The sequence below is a fragment of the Typopeltis vanoorti genome, chromosome 11 (assembly GCF_054136105.1).
Source record: "Typopeltis vanoorti isolate ZY-2024b chromosome 11, IOZ_Tvanoo_1.0, whole genome shotgun sequence".
Lineage (NCBI taxonomy): Eukaryota > Metazoa > Arthropoda > Arachnida > Uropygi > Thelyphonidae > Typopeltis > Typopeltis vanoorti.
This window is the reverse complement of record NC_143559.1, coordinates 109,110,012-109,129,198: the sequence shown is the minus strand read 5'-3', so window position 1 is coordinate 109,129,198 and position 19,187 is coordinate 109,110,012. Positions and strand designations below refer to the sequence as shown.

General features: G+C 37.3%; 1 protein-coding gene across 1 annotated transcript in view; it reads right to left on the bottom strand.

The window, feature by feature from the left end:
- LOC150101923 (uncharacterized) overlaps window positions 1-19,187 on the bottom strand; it is a 1,001,066-nt gene that overhangs the window by 13,911 nt on the left and 967,968 nt on the right. The window contains exons 149-150 of the mRNA XM_090399931.1: window positions 13,062-13,237; window positions 5,048-5,175 (exon numbers count right to left, since the gene is read on the bottom strand). Of these exons, the coding sequence (XP_090256057.1) occupies window positions 5,048-5,175; window positions 13,062-13,237 (304 nt within the window). The remainder of the gene's footprint in view (window positions 1-5,047; window positions 5,176-13,061; window positions 13,238-19,187) is intronic.

Sequence of the window (19,187 nt, the reverse complement as noted above, 5' to 3'; positions counted from 1 at the left end):
ACTGGTAGTCCAAAGCAATATGTTACGTGATCCTTGCAGAAAAGAAAAAATTTGTATGTGTATGTTACCTTAGCTGTCTCCCTAAAGATACATGTCTAGACAATTCTTAGTATATACCTATGTGCATGCCCTCTCTTAGAAGATAATAGATATATCACATCCTGAAATTGTCATGTAATGCTACTTAAAGTGTTTAATTTAATTTAAGGGAATTAACAAATTGATTGATTTATGTTTCATGTATACTGATAGTGTAAAATTAAACTTTATGTTTATAGTTGAATCCTGTTCATTGAATTGTGTTTGAGAATGACACTGCCACTCACCAAAATACAGACCTTGACAAAAAAGGGGAAAGAGTGATTAAGTAATAATAAGGCTAGAAAAGGGCATGACTACAATCTCCCAAAAATCCGGACACCATCCTGCCTGATTAGAGTCAAGCAGGATAGTTATCTAGGTCAGGGAAAGTGCCCACAGTTTATTAAGATTGACAACTCTAACTGGCGCAGAACAAATAAATTTGTTAGAGTCCGTGACCCAGGGAGAATTTTAGGATCCCTGGCCACAAGGAAGCAATTGATAAGTCATATTCAAAATTAAGAACCAACACTCACGAAGCACCAGTCTAACAGTAACTTATGTTTCTATTATATCTTCTCTTTTTCATCTGTCAACCAAATTTGCAATCTATTACCATCTTGGTTACTTGCTTCTGAATTCTCTTTACCAGTTACTCATCTCTGTGAAATGCTAAGCACTCAAATCTGAGCATAATAGTAGTGGTGCAAGTTGCATCTAGGCCTTAAAAAAAACAAACTCCTACCTGTTACTGTGCACTTCAGTATCAAGTGATACTTTGTGCTGCTTTGCCCACTTTTGAAATATATTCTCAAAACATCTCCTGTCCACTATTACTTTCAAATCTCTAGTCTTATCAATTTCTTTCATGTACTTTTCCTATCAGTGTAATTGCACAGTTTGCATTCTCTTCACTCTAAAGTAATTTTGCCACAATGACCTGGGAACCATTATACTTTGCCTATAATATCAATCAAGTCTAATCCTTTCAGATCTATTGTCCTCTCTTACTTAGCATCATCAGGAAAGAAGTAACATCATCAGTCCAAGCACATCACTAGTTGCATTTTCCTATATTCAGCATCATCATATACAGCTCCATAATGTTTAGCACTCCCCCCCCCCTTTCCACCCATGTCGTCAGCTATGTATCCATTCGTATTTGTTCCAGTTGGCATAATAAGCCTTCCACATAGTATCTTTTCAGATGTCAGGTTGCAAAATTCAGCACAATCAGAGTGAACCATTTCCTCTATCCAACTGAAATGTCATTTTGTAACAGAAAGTGAGTAAATTACTAAGACAAAACCTTCCCTTCATAAACCTATGCTTTTCCTATAGAATATTATATTTTATCTACTCATTCATAAATTTGTGCATAAACCAACCTTTATAATAACTTGACCACTCTACAGATACAGACCAGCTTACCTGACTGATTTCTACTCCCTTGTGATCCATCCGTTTTGAGATTTAAATTAAAGAACCAGGTCATAGGTATTGTCAGTTCTCAATACCTATTTAAACCCTGATGAAATCCCTGGCTTCATTAACTCACATGCAACTATCCCAATTATATAGCTGTATTTTCTTGAGATATTGTAGCCATCGGTCATCTGCCACTAATTTTACATCTATTCCCAAATATCATCAATGGTTATCTCTTCCTGGATGATGCATCCTGACAAAATGATCACTCGGTAAATCATAAATTTCTTCCACTGTGAGTGACTTCTTCCATCTGCATTCATTAAAATTAATCTTTCATAATCACTCTTCTTTTTACTCACTATATAGTGAAAGAATTCTCTAGAAAATCCTTTGGCTTGCTTGGCTAATCTTCTGTCCATATTTAGAGATTTTTACAACAAATTAAAATAGGATTAAAACAGATTTTTTATTTTATTGTTAATTGTTTATTTAGCAACTAATATTCAAGATGGCTTCATTAGGATATTAGGGTTTTTGAAATAAAGCACAAAAAAAAAATAGTTGAACTGAGAAAGAAAGAAAGAACATGTTGGATTTGTAGTGAGAAAAAAAAAGAAAGATCTGGTCTAGCCAAACATCTCATCCACTAACCATACAATAAACTGGGATATTAACTGGGATATCCATTCACACAGATCTTTGAACAGTAATCTAGGTCTTACATCGAATAACATTGGTAAATCTCTCATAAAATCCTTCAACATCTCGTATTTCGATAATTCCAACAATTATCTCCAATCTCTGCTTGATGATAGCTAACATGGTATGTGACTTCACATTTGTGTTTTAGGATGAATCAATTTATCTTCTTTTGTAATGATTTTTCAACATTTAGACAACTTTGTTATTATATATATTATCTGTTTTTGTATAATTTTGTGATTTATTTAAACCCTGATGAAATCAACAATTTTAATGTGAGAGAAACTAGTTGGATAATCATCATCATCATCATCATTATCAAATTCCTGCCATGTACCCTCAAGGGGTGTACAGGATATGACAGTATTACATGAAAAAATTACATCATTACTAACTTCCTATCTACAATTTTCCTCCAAATCAGTCTGTTACTTGTCAAGACTCCAACATTATCAGATCTTATATTTCTATCGTTTAAGGCACTTTGTACCGTATCAATCCACCTATATCTTGGTCTTCCTCTGGGTCGTTTTCCTGCCAACCTGGCAGAGAACACTTGTTTTGCTAATCTTTCCTCTCCCATTCTATTTAAGTGACCATACCATCTGAGATTAGCTCTGCTAACGCATTCCTGGATGCTGACAATGTCAAGTTCTTTCCTAATATCCTCATTTTTAATATGATATTGCCATTGATGCCATCTGTTCATGCCTCTACTCTTTCTCAGGACTCTCATATCTGCGGTCTCTAGTCTTTGGTCAAGTGTTTTACTTCTGACCCAGCTCTCAGATCCATAAGTTAAAATTGGTTTGAACACAGTCTTGTATACAGCTAATTTAGTGTTCCAACTAATTTCTTTCTTATTCCATATGAATTTATTCAATTGACTTCCCACGATACCAGCTTTGCTGATTCTGTTGTCTATTTCTATATTTAGTTTACCATCTTCAGTAAAAATTGTGCCTAAGTAGCTGAAATGTTTTACTTGTTCCACAGGTTCTCCATTCACAACACAGTTGACATTTTCAATGATTCTGCCTATTTTCATTGTCTTTGTCTTTTTATTGCTGACCTTCATACCATATCTATTACAACAGCTATTCAATTTAGTCAGAGAATCTTGCAGACTTGTAGCGGATTTATTTAGAAGTATAACATCATCCGCATAAAGCAAAGAGCTGACATTAACATCTCCAATTTTGATATCAGGTTTAATATCACATTCCTTCATAATGTGATCCATATAGATAATGAATAACAGAGGGGATAATGCACATCCTTGTCTCACACCAGATTTAACATTAAACCATCTTCCTGTACTTCCTTCAATTCTAACTGCTGACTCACAACTCAAATAAAGACTAAGTATTGCTTGATATAATGCCCCATTGACACCATATAACTGCAGCGTATTGAATAGCTTCTCTCTTGGCACCTTGTCATATGCCTTTTCCAAATCGACAAAACTTAAATACAGATCTTTGTTATATTCCCATGCTTTCTCGACTATTTGTCGTAAAGTGAAGATCTGATCCTGACAGCCTCTATTTGGCCTGAATCCAGCTTGTTCTTCACCAAGCTTTTTTTCCACAATTCTTCTCAACCGTTTCTCAAGTATACTTGCATAGATCTTGCCAGGAACACTCAGTAAGGAAATACCTCTGTAATTCTCACATTCAGTTTTATTTCCCTTTTTATATATGGGTACTATGATAGCTCTACTCCAATCATCGGGAATTCGTCCCTCTGTCCAGGCTTTCTGAACTATGCAGTGCAGCCACTGTAAGACTCTTATACCACCATACTTCAGCATTTCTGGTCAAATATCATCTACTCCTGCTGCCTTTCCACATTTCAAGCCTTTGATGGCTTTTTCTCTTCAAGTATGGATATGTATTCCTGACTGCATGCCTGGTCAGTGTTTTTTATCACTGTGCTGTCATCACTGCTTGTTTCATTTAGCAGTTTTTCAAAGTAATTACTCCATACTTCAAGGATATCTTTTTCTCCTGTTTTCATTTCACCTTTATCATCTCTAATTCCTTTTACAGCACTCTTTCCTCCATTCCTAAGCTTCTTCAACAACCTCCAGAATATTTTGCCACCTTCTTGATATTTATTTTCTATATTCTTGCCAAAGTCCTCCCATGACTTTTGTTTAGCTAGTTTTACACACTGTTTAGCTTTCTTACATTTGTCTCTGTATTCTGTAAGAGTAAAAGCTGACTTATTTGCCAGGAACTTTTGATATGCTTTCTTCTTTTCCTTCACTGCCTCTTTAACTTCCTGTGTCCACCAGGGAGTTCTGATTTTTTTATCCTTGCACACAACCTCACCACATGCCTCTCTGGCAGAATCAATCAATGTTTCCTTCAGAGTTTGCCACTGAATCTCTAGTTGGATAATAGTTTCTAAAAAAATAATAAAAAAATCAAATCTGTTTTAATTCAGCTAAGGACTTGAATAGATTGGAACTACCAATTCAGTGTTGCCAAGTGTAAGGTTCTGAAATTTGGTAGGCAGCAATAGGATGAAAAGTATACACTTTGTGGAGAAATTTTGGAGGAAGTTGAGAAGATACGAGACCTTGGAGTGGTGGTGAACATGGATCTGAAGTTCAGAAGTCACATTGCACAAGTTATGAAAATATTACATTGGATTAAGGCAATGATGTGGACGACCTTAACTCAGAAATAAAGAAGTTCTGGTTCCAGTGTATAAGGCCTTGATCAGGCCTTGTATGGATTATTGTGACAAATTTGTTCCCCTGATTTTAATATTGATGAGGATATGTTATGAAGATATAATAAGCAATAATTTCAGAATAACTTACCTAACATTGAAACCGAGAGTTATAGTCTTCTCGCCTGTATTGTAGACACATTTGATGTGATAAGCCCTGGCTTTGTAGGTCACTAATTTTGGATGTTTCTGAATAACCAGGATGAAGGATGCTTCACCCTAAAAATGGTAACAATATCTTATCAGGATATGTAATTGAGTTACAGAGTATTATACTGGTAATAGTGTTAATGCAGAATAATTCTTTATTTTTATTAGTGAACATTAAAGAACTACTTTAGCCAGTGCTAGATATTATCCCTAGCTGTCAAACAGCCTATTTCAGGTTGATAAATTCCATTGTAACTATTCATTAAAACAAATGTCCTCAACTCCTCTCTCATCATAGAAGTTATAGTTCAACCCAATCAAGATTTCCCTTAAAACAATTGAATTGCCAGCTTTCACCATTCACTCTAGCAAAGAATTCCATTTTAACACCACTTAGATGCTTAAAGGAAAAGCTAGGTAACTAGCTTTGGCAATGCTAAGAGGAGATTTTCACAGCCTATAAGGAACAGCTGAATAAAACAGGATGGGATGGTCAGTCCCTTGAGACATGTGCTGTTGGATAACTCTTGTTAAACAGGTGGGTGAATGCTGGTCTTGAAATTCACACTTGCTCTTGTTATCATTCAGGGAGTGAGAGGTGTGATTGAAATCGGATTAGCGGAATAATGAATTACTGATCATTTAAAACTATATATTTAGAAATTTATGTACATTTAATCATACAAATACAACATTTATTTTACAAATGATATTCTATCTTTTTCAATTTAGCTACTTGAATACAAATTCTCCCCTATGGTTCTTCTTTATGAACTGGTCAATAACATCGTCATAAAAAGTTGGTTGTAACTTAATTTTCCCAAGCAACACACACACACACACACACACACACACTTGTAAAGGCTGGCTAGAGCTACTTTGACTGCGTATGGCCTTGTGTTTAAGATGATGTGAAGGGAGCGGAAATAGCTATGTGCATGCATGAAATCACAGTGCTGCAGCAGGGACCTGGAAGTTCCTACAACCGAGAAAGCAAGGTGGCTTTGACTAGACGAGCAAGCATCGGCCTTCGATACACAACACAAAGCTCCATTATTGCTGCGCAAGCTTAAGACATCTTCTGTCTACAAAAATAAAAGCCTAAATGGAATGCTTATAAATGCATGCATTTACTAACAAATAAATATTACTTCTTTCTCAATTAATGAATTTGTGCAGCAAGCATGGAGAATTTGCCCCTGGGTAGTAGGCCAAGGCTGATGCTAACGCCTTGGAAAATTCCTTTAAGACATGTGGTGACATGTCATCAAGTTCTATTGCCTTATTGACATCAGGCTGACCCTCAAATACCTCTTGTTTGCTCACCAGCAAGCCATCATCTAACGTTTCCTCTACATTTGAACTTCTCATGATTTCACGAAGATGAAACTCCCTGATGAATTGCTCACTGAATACTTCAACCATGTCAACCAATTGCCATCACCTCAATCCTTTCCAAAATAATGGAGAAAGTTATCAATGTCAACTTCTTCACTACCTAGAAGCTCACCACTGGACACATGCCATGAAAAGATTCAGAGAAATGTGTGCTGTCACCCTTGACATTTCCAAGGCTTTTGATCATGTTTGTCATCAACACCTGCTTTGCACACTACCTTCTTTTGGTCTACCTGCCACCCTCTGTAACTGGATAGCCAGCTTTCTCTCCAGTCATTCAATGCATGTTATGGAGGATGGTACCCTTTCTTTGAGCTTTGCCAGAAATGCAGGAATGCCTCAGGGCTCCATTCTTCACTCATTCTCTTACACATAAATGACCTACTCTCATTCACTACAAATCCTATCCATAGCTTTGTTGATGATAGCATTTTCCATTTGTTGTACTCCTTTGACAAACTATATAGTCCCCAGACATCCCTCACATCAAGATCATCTGCAACTAGTGCCTTAAACACTGATCTCATCATCCTTCTGTGAGGCAAGGATAACCTACTCACCTTCAATGCTGCCAAAACACAGTCTTGCCTTTTCTGTCACAAAAGGGATCTCAGCTCATCTCACCCCATTCTCAGTAATACACACATCACCAGACAAGATGAACTATCTTTCCTTGGATTGACATTTACCTCCAACCTCTCTTTGCACAAACACATCACAACAACAGTTTCCTCAGCTTCTAAAAAACTAGGCATTCTTTTTCACTCAAGATGTTATTTTACACCCACCCAGCTACTAACTTTATATTAAATCCCAAATCTGCCCATCCTTAGAATCAGGGCTGTCGCCAGATTAGATCGTGCCCTGAGGCAAACAATTAAATATCGCCCCTGATGGATTGTGAGACAAAAATATAAAAAAATCTCCAATTGTTATTTTGTTTTTATTACAAGAGAAACATTAACACAAAACTATTACATAATAATATTAATTAAATGTTTGCTCTATGAGGATATCGCACAATAAAACTGCCTATAAACTCTTCTAAATTTAAATTATAAGGTATGTCTGCCTCTATCGATATAGTTGCTAGACCAACAAATCTTTCTTGGATCATTGTTGTTCGCAAATAATTTTTAATTAGTTTAAGCTTGGAAAAACTTCTTTCCGCACTTGCTACACTAACAGAAATTGTCAGCGTAGCGATGGTACCTACCACAATATGGCTGAACCAGAGCCCTTATTAAGCTGCGCCATGAGGATCCTGCCTCTATGCTATACCCTGTCAATGGTACTGCTTAGAATACTGTTCATACATTTGGGATAGTGCACCTGGAACTTCTTTAAAAATTCTTGATACTGCCCAGAGGAGAGCAATTCAGCTCATGAGGCTCACTTCAACCTCTGTCTCTCAGATGCAATTTCAGCTTTGTTCTCTTCTACAGGTACTTTCATGGTCACTGCTCCAGTGAATTGGCAAACATCATTCTTCCATTTGCAATTAAGTTGTTAAAACAAGAGCAGCAGCTGTGCAACATCCTTTTACAATACAACTGCAAACTCATTGAACCTGCTTCTTCTCTTCCTCATTTATGCCATCTACCTCTGTCCTTTGGAACAGCCTGCTCCATGATGTATTTCCCAACAAGTTCAACCTACAGCTCTTTAAGAGGAATCTCAACAGGTTTCTTAGCTGCATCTCACACATAAAACTTATGTACTACAGGTGCATGTACCTCTCGCATGTGGGATAAATAAAAAAAAAAAATCTGTAGCAGTTGCTAAGTTACCATGGTCAATATAGTTGAAGTATTCCATGAGCAGTTCATTGTGAATTTCTCAGAATTTTAACTTCTTGCTGCAGTTACCAATCTATCATTTTCATTCAGTAACAGCACTTGTTATAATCATTGTTCTTTCTACTTGCTACACATCAAAAAAACTCTCTAGGATTTTCTTGTCCTGATTTGCCAACTTCTGCTCATATTACACTTTTGTTATCCTTACCAACTGAGTCACCTTCCTGGGCTGCTCTTTACTCTTCATGCATCTGATTATTACCGTTATTCATCTTGTGTTGCTTTCACAGAGTCTTCTTCTTCTTCTTTTTCTTCCAGATTTTATGCTTAATCTCTTCATTCATCCATTTGATACCTACCTGGTTTTGATTTTGAACTTCAAAATATACATTCACAGACTGATGGTGTTAAATATCTTTGGCAGTTTCCAATCAGATTTATTTCCTTACTGCTTAATTACACATCCCATGCTATAGCTCCAGGTTGTCTCCTAATCACTTTTCATAATCACTGGCCTTGTGGTTCCATGTATCCTTTCTCATAGAAGTAGTTAAATGTCAGGTTTAATACCACTTACATTTCAAAAATTCTATATGGACCACATTATTAAGGAACGTGGTATTAAACCTAATATATAATCTTAGTATTTTATTCTATACATATGACATTATCCTCTTAAAGAAATCTGATACAAGTCTTCAAGATTTTTCAGATAAATTAAATAATTACTGTGTGAAGAAAATCAGCAATAAAAAGATTAAAACCATGAAAATAGTCAGAGAAACAGAGAACATTAATTACATTCACATTATAGAAGGATATTTAACTACTTAAGAAACGTTTTTGTAAAAATGGCAAATTCAGCATGTAGTAGATAACAGTCTAAGTAAGGCTACATAGTATGGTGAGAAGCCAGTTGATTAAATTTATATGAAATAATACACAGAAATCAGCTAAAACATGAAGTTAGCAGTATACAAGATAGTGATCAAACCAATTTTAACTTATAGATTTGAGAGTTGGGTTAGAAATAAAACAGTTGATCTCAAAGATCAGTCTACTGATCTGAGGAAAAAAAACTATGAGGAAACTTAGAGACTGGGAGAGGGGGGGGGGGGAGTGGAATCAATGGAACAAACATTAAAAATGAAGATATCAGACAAGAGTCAGATTATTATATTCAAGAATGTATAAGCAGGGCAAATTTAAGACAGGATAACCATTTAAATAGAATAGGAGATAGAAGGATTAGCAAAAGAATTGTCTGAGTTAAAAAAAAAAAAAAAAAAAAAAAAGACCCAGAGATAGACCAAGATATAGGTAGGTTGATGCAGAAATAACAGAAACAATAAATTCAGAAAAAGAGTTTTTGATTAGAGAAGTCATAAAATACAGGGTGGCCATAAAATAACTTTCCCTCTTTGGAAGCATCTGTAGCTAAAAATAATAAACAGAATTTGGCCAAATTTTATATTGAGAGTTTTGAAGGCATGGGGAGATGATTTCTGCGAAAAAATGATTTAGTACCAAAAGTCGCTGATAGGGGAAATTTTGCCGCTGGTGGAACCGAAACCAAGCGGATAATTACATAAAGGCAGATAAAAATGGAATAATAACATTTCGACGGTGTAAGCGACAGCTGCGTCACTCATTCCAGCTGAATATGTGGCACATTACAATGATGATGATAATAATAATTAAACTAAAACAACAGCTTGTGAGAGACACAGGAATTAATGTAGTGATTGAACTTACAGGAAATAATGTTTTATTCATCAGAATCAGGGTCCCCTGGACCACATACACGATTTTCAATGTGCTGACCTTTCTTGCACTGCTTTCCGTCCTCTGCCAGGTCTAAGTCCTAGTGATCCAGTTTCTTCAAACTTCTTAATCAGAGCTCTCAGTGCTACAGCTGACATAGGACCTGTATGCAGGTTATGAAGCCTTCTAAATTCCCAAAGGGCCACTATGGCATTGCACTGTTTAAGGTAAACAACTTAACAAGTAAAGCACGCTGAGGCAAGGTAGGATGCATATTGAGCACAATTCATCAGTCATTTGAATAACTGCCTGAACGTTCCCGATCCCTTTCTAAGTGGAATTGGTGGTGCTGCTGTCACATATGCACAGTAAAATTTGCATAATCCTTTTTACCTACGTTTACTGCAAATATTTGACTGCTTTTGGCTCTGCCAGCACTAAAATTTCCCCTATCAGCGACTTTTGGTACTAAATCTTTTTTTTTTTTTTTTTTTTTTTTTTTTTTTGCAGAAATCATTTCCCCATGTCTTCAAAAGTCTCAATATAAAATTTGGTTCATTCTGTTTATTGGTTTTAGCTACAGATGCCTCCAAAGATGGAAAGTTATATTATGGCCACCCTGTATTAATTTTATTAGACTGTCAGTTTATCTCTATCATTTAGTTCATGTCTTCAAAAGCATTACCAAAATAAATCAGTGAAGTCTGAGATAAGATGAGGAAATAATGGTCATAGCAATAATTTCAAATTCACATGCTAGCACACTTCTACATCAACTCCCATTAAACAAACATGATTATTGTAAACTTGCTTATAATATTGCACAATTGTAAGGTCCCGACCAAAGGCAACAAAATATCACATAACAAACTATTCCTTTAGCTATAGTGAAATTTGAGTGTTTCTTTATAATTAATAGAAGTTTTTTCACTTGGCTATACTACCAATTATATACAAGGTGGCATCAAAAAGTTTCGAGACTAGCTCTGTTTACGAGAAATTACTTTATTTATCTACATTTACACACTATCACCTTCAAAATAGTCCCCTTGCATATCAATACAGCGCTCCCAGCATTCTTGCCACTTCTGGAATGTGTCTTGGAAGTCTTCTTTTCGAAGTATGTCAAGCACCTTCTGCGATTTACGCTGGATCTCCGCAATGGTGTCAAAACGGTGACCTTTGAGCTGGATCTTCATCTTCGGGAAGAGGGTGAAGTCTGCAGGAGCCAAATCTGGCGAGTAGGGTGGTTGCGGAAGTGAGATCATGTTGTTTCTGGCAAGAAACTCACGTCTGAGGAGAGCTCGGTGACAGGGTGCATCGTGGAGCATCCAGTTTTTCGCGCGCCACAGATCTGGTCACTTTCGCCGAATGTCCTCCTCAGACACCTTAAAATCTGACAGTAGAACTCACTATTGACAGTCTGGCCCCTGAGGACAAATTCTTGATGCACAATGCCGCAAATGTCAAAAAACACGATGAGCATGCACTTGGTCAAGCTGCAGACCTGCTTCACCTTTTTTCGGTCGTGGAGCTGATGGGCTCTTCCACTGTGAAGACTGCTGCTTCATCTCAGGGTCATACCCATACACCCAAGTTTCGTCACCGGTAATGATCCTCGAATTTCACGTTTTTTTAAAAGTGAATTTCACGTTTGCTGTTTGTTCTAACTTGCTGTGCATGATGAAATCGCAGATGTGGTAACACAGATGGTCAGAATAGCATCAGTTGCACAGCTCTTGATGTACACAGGACGATGTCTTTTGGCACACTCACTTAGGAAGGTAGGTGCTCCCTGTGGCTGTGCATGCAGCCTTGTGCTACCATCTGTTAGCTTGCTACAAAACTAGTCTCGAAACTTTTTGATACCACCTGGTATTTGGTTTAATCCTTTATCCAAGTGTAAGCAAACAAAGTTTGCACCTGAAGTCTTTTCAGGACTGGGGAAACTCGTGGTAAAAGTTCTGATCGCTTGCCTTAGTATCCCATAATGCAAAGCACATCTCCTTGCAGATATGTATACTGCTATGCATTATGGGAAGGGTCGCTACCCACACCAGTTTCAACCTCATTGAGGTCTCATCAGTGGGAGCCAGATCCAAAGGTGGTGATACTAAGGTACCTTTTTTTTTGTTTGCTTACACTTGAATAAAGGATTAAACCAAATATATAATTGGTAGCATAGCCAAGTGAAAAAACCATCCATCAATTATCTCTAATCCAGAGAATTTTAATAATAAGGTGTTGACACCTTTTGGTGACTGGTATATGGTGATATGACTTCTGCATTACTTCCACCTTAGTATCACCACCTCTGGGTCTGGCTGCCACTGATGAGACCTCAATAAAGGTTGAAACTAGTCTGGGTAGTGACCCTTCTCTTAATGCATAGCAGTATTCATGTCCGCAAGGAGATATGCTTTGCATTATGGAACACTAAGGCAAGTGATCAGAACTTATACCACCTTTACCACGAGTTGCCCCAGTCCTGAAAATACTTCAGGCACAAACTTTGTTTGCTTACACTTGGATAAAGGATTAAACTAAATATATAACTTGTTTCTTTATAATTAATTGTTCACTTTTTTAAAATATATTACTACAAATAATGTAATACTTGAGCAAGAATGATGTACATAGTAATGGTAATAAGTGTTAATCTGATCTTACATATCAAGTGCATATGTATACTTGATCTTATGTTACAAGATGCAGACAGCATGAATAGTATAGTCAGAACAACACTGACATTAATGAATGCTTTTATCATCATCCATTCAAATGCATGTACTATGTACATATTCTGAATGCAAGCACACTATTTACACTAATTATACATATGCATATATAACTTCATTAAAAAAATATAAGATTTGCACAAAAAGTAGTTTTCTTTGAAATGAACTTGAACAGCATAATGCTATAATAAACAAGTGTGTGATTCTGGGATAATAGACAAAATGATAAAAAAAAAATTAGTGTTGTAATACTTACATTGATATGGATGAGACCACAAGTATTAAATAGCACTTTGAAATTAATGGTCTCTGTTTCACTATTGCTTACAATTCTTCGGCACTGAGGATCCTGGCTATGACCTTTCACATATACCACTCCATTGGAACCATCTAACTGAACCAATACTTGGACACCATCAGCAAGGCACATTACTATAAAAAAAAAATATATATATACATATATATATATATATATATTATACACACACACACACACACATATATATAAACTATTATTTAGTATGTTTTTTTGTTTTATTTCACAAATGAAATTAAGGAATTTTAGACACGATTTATTTTTGCATCTTCAAATATGAATAATTTCAATTCATATTCCATTACATCTTTTATTATTATTATTATTATTATTATTATTATTATTATAAACATCCAACCTCTATGGAGTTAAGAGACTCATCATGGGAGGTACACTCTATTGCACACAATGCTTATCCAACCATGCCTTAAAACGATTCAATGTATCTACATTCACACACACACACACACACACACACACACACACACACACACACACACACACACACACACACAATGCATTCCACTCACCAACCACTCTCCATGCAAAGAACCTGCTCCTCACTCCTCTGCTCACACCCTCTTTATACAGTTTCCAGTAATACCCTCTTGTTCTACCCTCTCTCTCTCATTCTATGAAAAATCTCTTCCATGTCAACTGGATAATAACCCCTGCCTAGCTTATATGTCTCAATCATATCCCTCCCCCCCACCTCTTCCTCCTATTCACGTGAGGCTTTGCAATTTGCATTCTCCTAATCTGTCCCCATACTCCAAATTCCAAAGACCACCGACAACCTTTGTGACTCTTCTCTGGATCCTTTCCAACGTATCCTCATCACCATGAAAATCTGGCAACCAGATTTGTGCACAATAATCAATATGAGGCCTGATCAAGGCCCTATACAAGGGCATCATAACCTCTTTATTTCTGAATGTTAGGGTCCTCTGCATCATTGCCATTATCTGATGTGAGGTTTTTCCAACTTGTGCAATGTGGCTTCTGAATTTCAGGTCCTTGTCCACCACCACTACCAGATCTCTCATTTTCTCCACCTCCTTTAAAGTTTCCCCACCAAGTGTGTACTCTGCATTCCATCGTTGCTTACCAAATTTCAAAACTTTATGCGTTGCAATATTGAACTGATAGTTCAACTTACCTGCCCATTCATGCAATCTATTCAAGTCCTCCTGCAAGACTATAACATCTCTTTGACTCGGCATTACTGTTTTATCAAATAATTTATATGATATTTATTTATTTATTATTATTATTATTACATGACACCTCCAAGGAGTCCAAAGACTCATTAAGGGAGGACACCTGCTCTACAACTCTCCATCTACACCACTTAATCCTCTAACAACAGCAAACTGCCACTACCATCATCTCTACTGCCCACTACCACTAGTATTTTTTGTCTGTAAATTGTGTGTTCTTAAGGCCAATTTGTCAGAATAAAAAACCTGAGTTTCTGGGAGAGAAAACCCTACTACCTCCATATGAGATTGGCTAACTCACCTTCAACTAAAAAAATCCATACAAAGATTCCTCTCATCAAGACAAGAATTGAAGTTAGGTCTTTTCCAATTGAAAGGTGCAATGTAACACTGTTCTTCCAATTGTGCTACGGAAGCAATTGGTGATATTTAATTAAACTAACATGCTATGAAAATTTATGTTAATAGTGAAATGAACTACAATCAACTTTCACTTTAACAAACACCATTACAGCAGACGTGCTCAGTGTAAAAAACTATTAAAAAGTTCCTACCAAAGCCTAATTAAAATACAAAATTAAAAGAAATTCGCTATATGAAACTATCCACTATAACCAGCTCTTCCTGTGGTGCCTACAAGTTTGTTGTAGGGAGAACTGACTATACCAATTTTATAAATTATTATCTCACTTTACTTCATCATCATGTGCTACACTCCAAACCTATCTTCAATGCAAATGAAGAGCTTTTTTAAAAGAATACAAATCTATTTTTAAAAATATAAAAGTAGTATTATTATTTTTAAGTTAATGATAACAATCGTTAACTAAAAGCAATGAACATTACTTTTTTTATATTCTGATGGATTATGCAGAACTTCATTAGGAAAGAGATCTCAGTTGCAATCTAATTTTGATTAGAGGAACATTCTAAGTCCCTCTCCCCAAATTAGCCTGGAAGAACATAAAAAATACATTTGCAGCATTATTATAACAAGTCAGGCCTGCAGACCACACTTTGAACACCACACAGGATTGGATGGAAGAAAAGTAATGTGCTATTTAGAAGTCATCACAGATCTAAAAGATTATTTTTTGAGTCAGCCATGGATGTGAAGAATTCTCCTAACCTGAACAAACAAATTTGGGAGACTATTATCTTAAGAACAATTCCTACATAGCTGTAATTCCTCCCCCCCCCCTTCTTTTGAGGGTGCCAAAATAGGACTTTAGATATTTTGTATCTGTTACAGTTGCATTGTTTCACTTACTCACTGTCGCATACACATGCTATGTTGTGCTCTGATGCTGCTGATTTGAAATTCAGTGAATTATAAGCAGTTAATAAAACATCTTTTTATAAAATAGTTCGTTTGGTGTTGTTAATACCATTAAAAATAAGTCACGAATAACTGTCAACACCTAAGCTTAGCCAGTGGCGCTAGCGTCGCCGTAGCACGTGGCGGTGAATTTGAGCTGTGCAGAAGAAAGTGATTTTTAATCGGTGAATAGTCTGCTTTTTTCCCCATTTTTCAACGTTTTTGAGTGCTAAATTGGTTCTCTGAATACGAGTGTACTTCAGTGGTTGTTTTTTGGAAGTTAGTTGCTGTCACGATATAATATATTTTGGTACCGTCGGAATCGAACGCGTAATGGTGGAAGACAAAACGAAGCTAAGTTACTGTATTTAGTTATATTTCATTTTATTTAATTATATTTAGTACTTAAATGTTCTGATGTTTGTACTTTTTTTCCCCTCTTATTTATTAATTGAATAATTATTAAAGATTACGCTACTCGGCAGTAAGGAATGATGGTGGATTCAGCAGCAGTTGCAAGTGGCGTAACGCCAAGTCCTCCGCCATTTAAGAACTCAATTATTAGCAATATCATAAGGGACTTTGTGGCATGCAGTACTTGCGGCATGTATGCATCTCAGGAATTACATATGTGGCTTGTTAAAGAGAGTGGAAAGCGTATGTGCGCAAAATGCAGGCAGTTGGAGGAAATAAGTACATTAGATATATCGATATCCGACTTTGTTGCTCCAGGAACGGGGAATGAATGTAGGAAGACAAGTAGTGTGATAGGAGAGAATGAGAAAATAATAGTTGATAGTGTGGAAGGTGTGAGTGACTGTGAAAGTTTAGGAGATGGTTTTGTTTGGGAGAGTGAATTTAGATTAAGAGTGACTGACCTGCAGAGGGAGATAGACGAGTTGAAAGAGGAGGTGGAATGTCTTGTGAATGAGAGCAGAAGTATGAAAGATAAGATTAGGAGAATGGAAGAGATAAATGCAAGGCAAATCAGAGTAGGAGAGATAGAGAATTTAGGGAGTATGAGTGAGAGGTATGGGGGTGCTAGAAGAGGAGAGAATGGAAACCGTAGAAGAGAGGGAATGAGAGAGAGGTATGGGAATGCTAGCAGACGAGAGGATGGAAACAGTAGGAGAGAGAGAGAGAGAGATATGGAAGTGCTAGAAGAGGAGAGAATGGAAACAGTAGGAGAGATGGAATGAGAGAGAGGTATGGGAATGCTAGAGGACAAGAGGATGGAAACAGTAGTAGGAGAGACAGAATGAGAGAGGGATATGGAAGTGCTAGAAGTGGAGAAAATGGAAACAGTAGGAGAGAGGGAATGAGAGAGATGTATGGGAGTGCTAGAAGAGGAGAGAGTGGAAACAGTGGAAGAGAGAGGTATGGGAATGAAAGAAGAGGAGAGAATGGAAACAATAGGAGCGAGGGAATGGTAAGAGGTATAATGTATGGCGACTCAATGATCAGTGGTGTTCAAGATAGGATGCGTGAGGAGGGTTTTCTAGGAGGAACAATAGAAAGGGTGGCTATGGCAATTAAGAGAGGTGAAAGGGTGGATGAGATGATTGTGATGGTAGGAACGAATGACATGAGTGGTAATGTAAGTCGGGCAGCGGGAGATATGAGATTTTTGCTTGAGACTGTACGGAAGAAGACAGAGAGAGGAAAAATAGTGTGCGTGTTGCCTAGGTATGATAATGATGAGCTGAGCAGAAGAGCGGTGATATTGAATGGCATAATAGCGAGAATGTGTGACAAGAGAGGACTGGTATATGTGGATGCTTGGAGTGCGTTTGAGGAAAGAGAGGAATTGTATGCGAGAGACCGTTTACATTTGAATGATGAAGGACGTAGGCATCTGGAGAGATTGCTGTTCTGAACGAGTCAGTATGTCCCAGGGAGGATGATAGCAGGGGTGGCCTCTTGTGGGAATGGATACTTGGGAGAAGGGAGACAATGTCAGGTAACACTGAGCCCAGTGAAGTCTAGAAGGGATAATGCTGGGTATAGAAACAATGGCATTTATATGCTTTATACTAATGCCAGGAGTATCCGGAATAAGGGAGAAGAATTGGTGGCACAGATAGCATCAGCCTGGCCAAAAATTATTGCGATCACTGAGACATGGTTGACAGAAGGGGATATAACAACAGGAATAGAAGTCGCTGGGTATAGCATTTTTTGTCAGGATAGGAGGGGAAAGCGTGGTGGTGGGGTACTGCTTATGATAAGTGATGACCTATGTCCTCTAAGAGTGGAGAATTTGGAAGGAAGTGCGACAAATGATTTTGAGAGCGTATGGTGTGAGGTAGAGGTAGGCAAGACAGGATATTTAGTGGGGTGTTGCTACAGACCCAGGAGCACAAAGGATGGGGACCAGGAGATGTTTAGACAGCTAAGTTTGGCAAGTGCAAGAAGAATGATTGTTATGGGAGATTTTAACTTCAGTAGTATAAATTGGAGAGAGGAAGATGCATGTAGCAATAGGGGAATGGAATTTCTAGAATTCTTGAGGGACAAATGTCTTAGGCAGCATGTAACAGAGGGAACAAGAGGTTCAAAAGTTTTGGATTTGAGCATCAGAAGAGTTGATAATAACTGAGTTGATGTCTCTCCCACCAGTTGGAGAGAGTGACCATATGGTGTTGACTTGGAAAATGAATAGACATGCAGGAGTATCAAAGAGACGGGAACTTATGTGGAATTATAAGGCAGGTGATTATAATAGTCTTGGACGTCAACTTCGGGAAGTTTCATGGAGGCAGGAATTGGAATTCTGGGATATCACTAGTGCGTGGGAAATTGTGAAAGAATATTTGTTATCAGCAATGGTAAGTTGTATACCACGAGTGAAGAAGAGGACGCAATTTGGAGTAAAGTGGATGACAAACAATATTAAACAGGAATTGCATGCGAAAAAGAGGCTATGGAAGAGATATAAGGAGCCAGGTGAAGAGATGCATGAGGAATATAAGACACAGGCCAGAAGAGTGACTAGTGTGGTAAGGAAAGTGAAACTGGAATATGAGAAGAGATTGGCCCTAAGATCCAAAGAAAATCCTAGGGAATTGTTTAGCTATGTGGCCAGTAGGAGGAGAAATGACTGTGGAAGAATGATATTGTGGGATAAAAATGGGAATAGAGTGACTGATGTAGAGGACATAGTGGAATTGTTCAATGAACAATTTATTGGAGTATTTCATCCTAGAGGAGTCGGTTTTAATGCTAGAGGGATTGGGCAGGTTTGAAGTTTAGAGGTACAGGAGGAGAGTGTGTTTCAGATACTGAGTACTCTGGATGTCAGTAAAGCTGTGGGACTGGATGGTATTTCACCACGAGTTTTGAGAGAATGTGCTAGGGAATTGACAGTGCCTTTAACGTGGCTTTTCAATGAAAGTATGGCTTTGGCAAAGGTGCCCTGGGAATGGAAGGAAGGTAAGATAGTGCAATTGCATAAGGGTGGTAACAGACTGGAAGTGTCTAATTATAGGCCAGTCTGTGTGTCATCAGTAGTTATTAAGATCTTGGAGA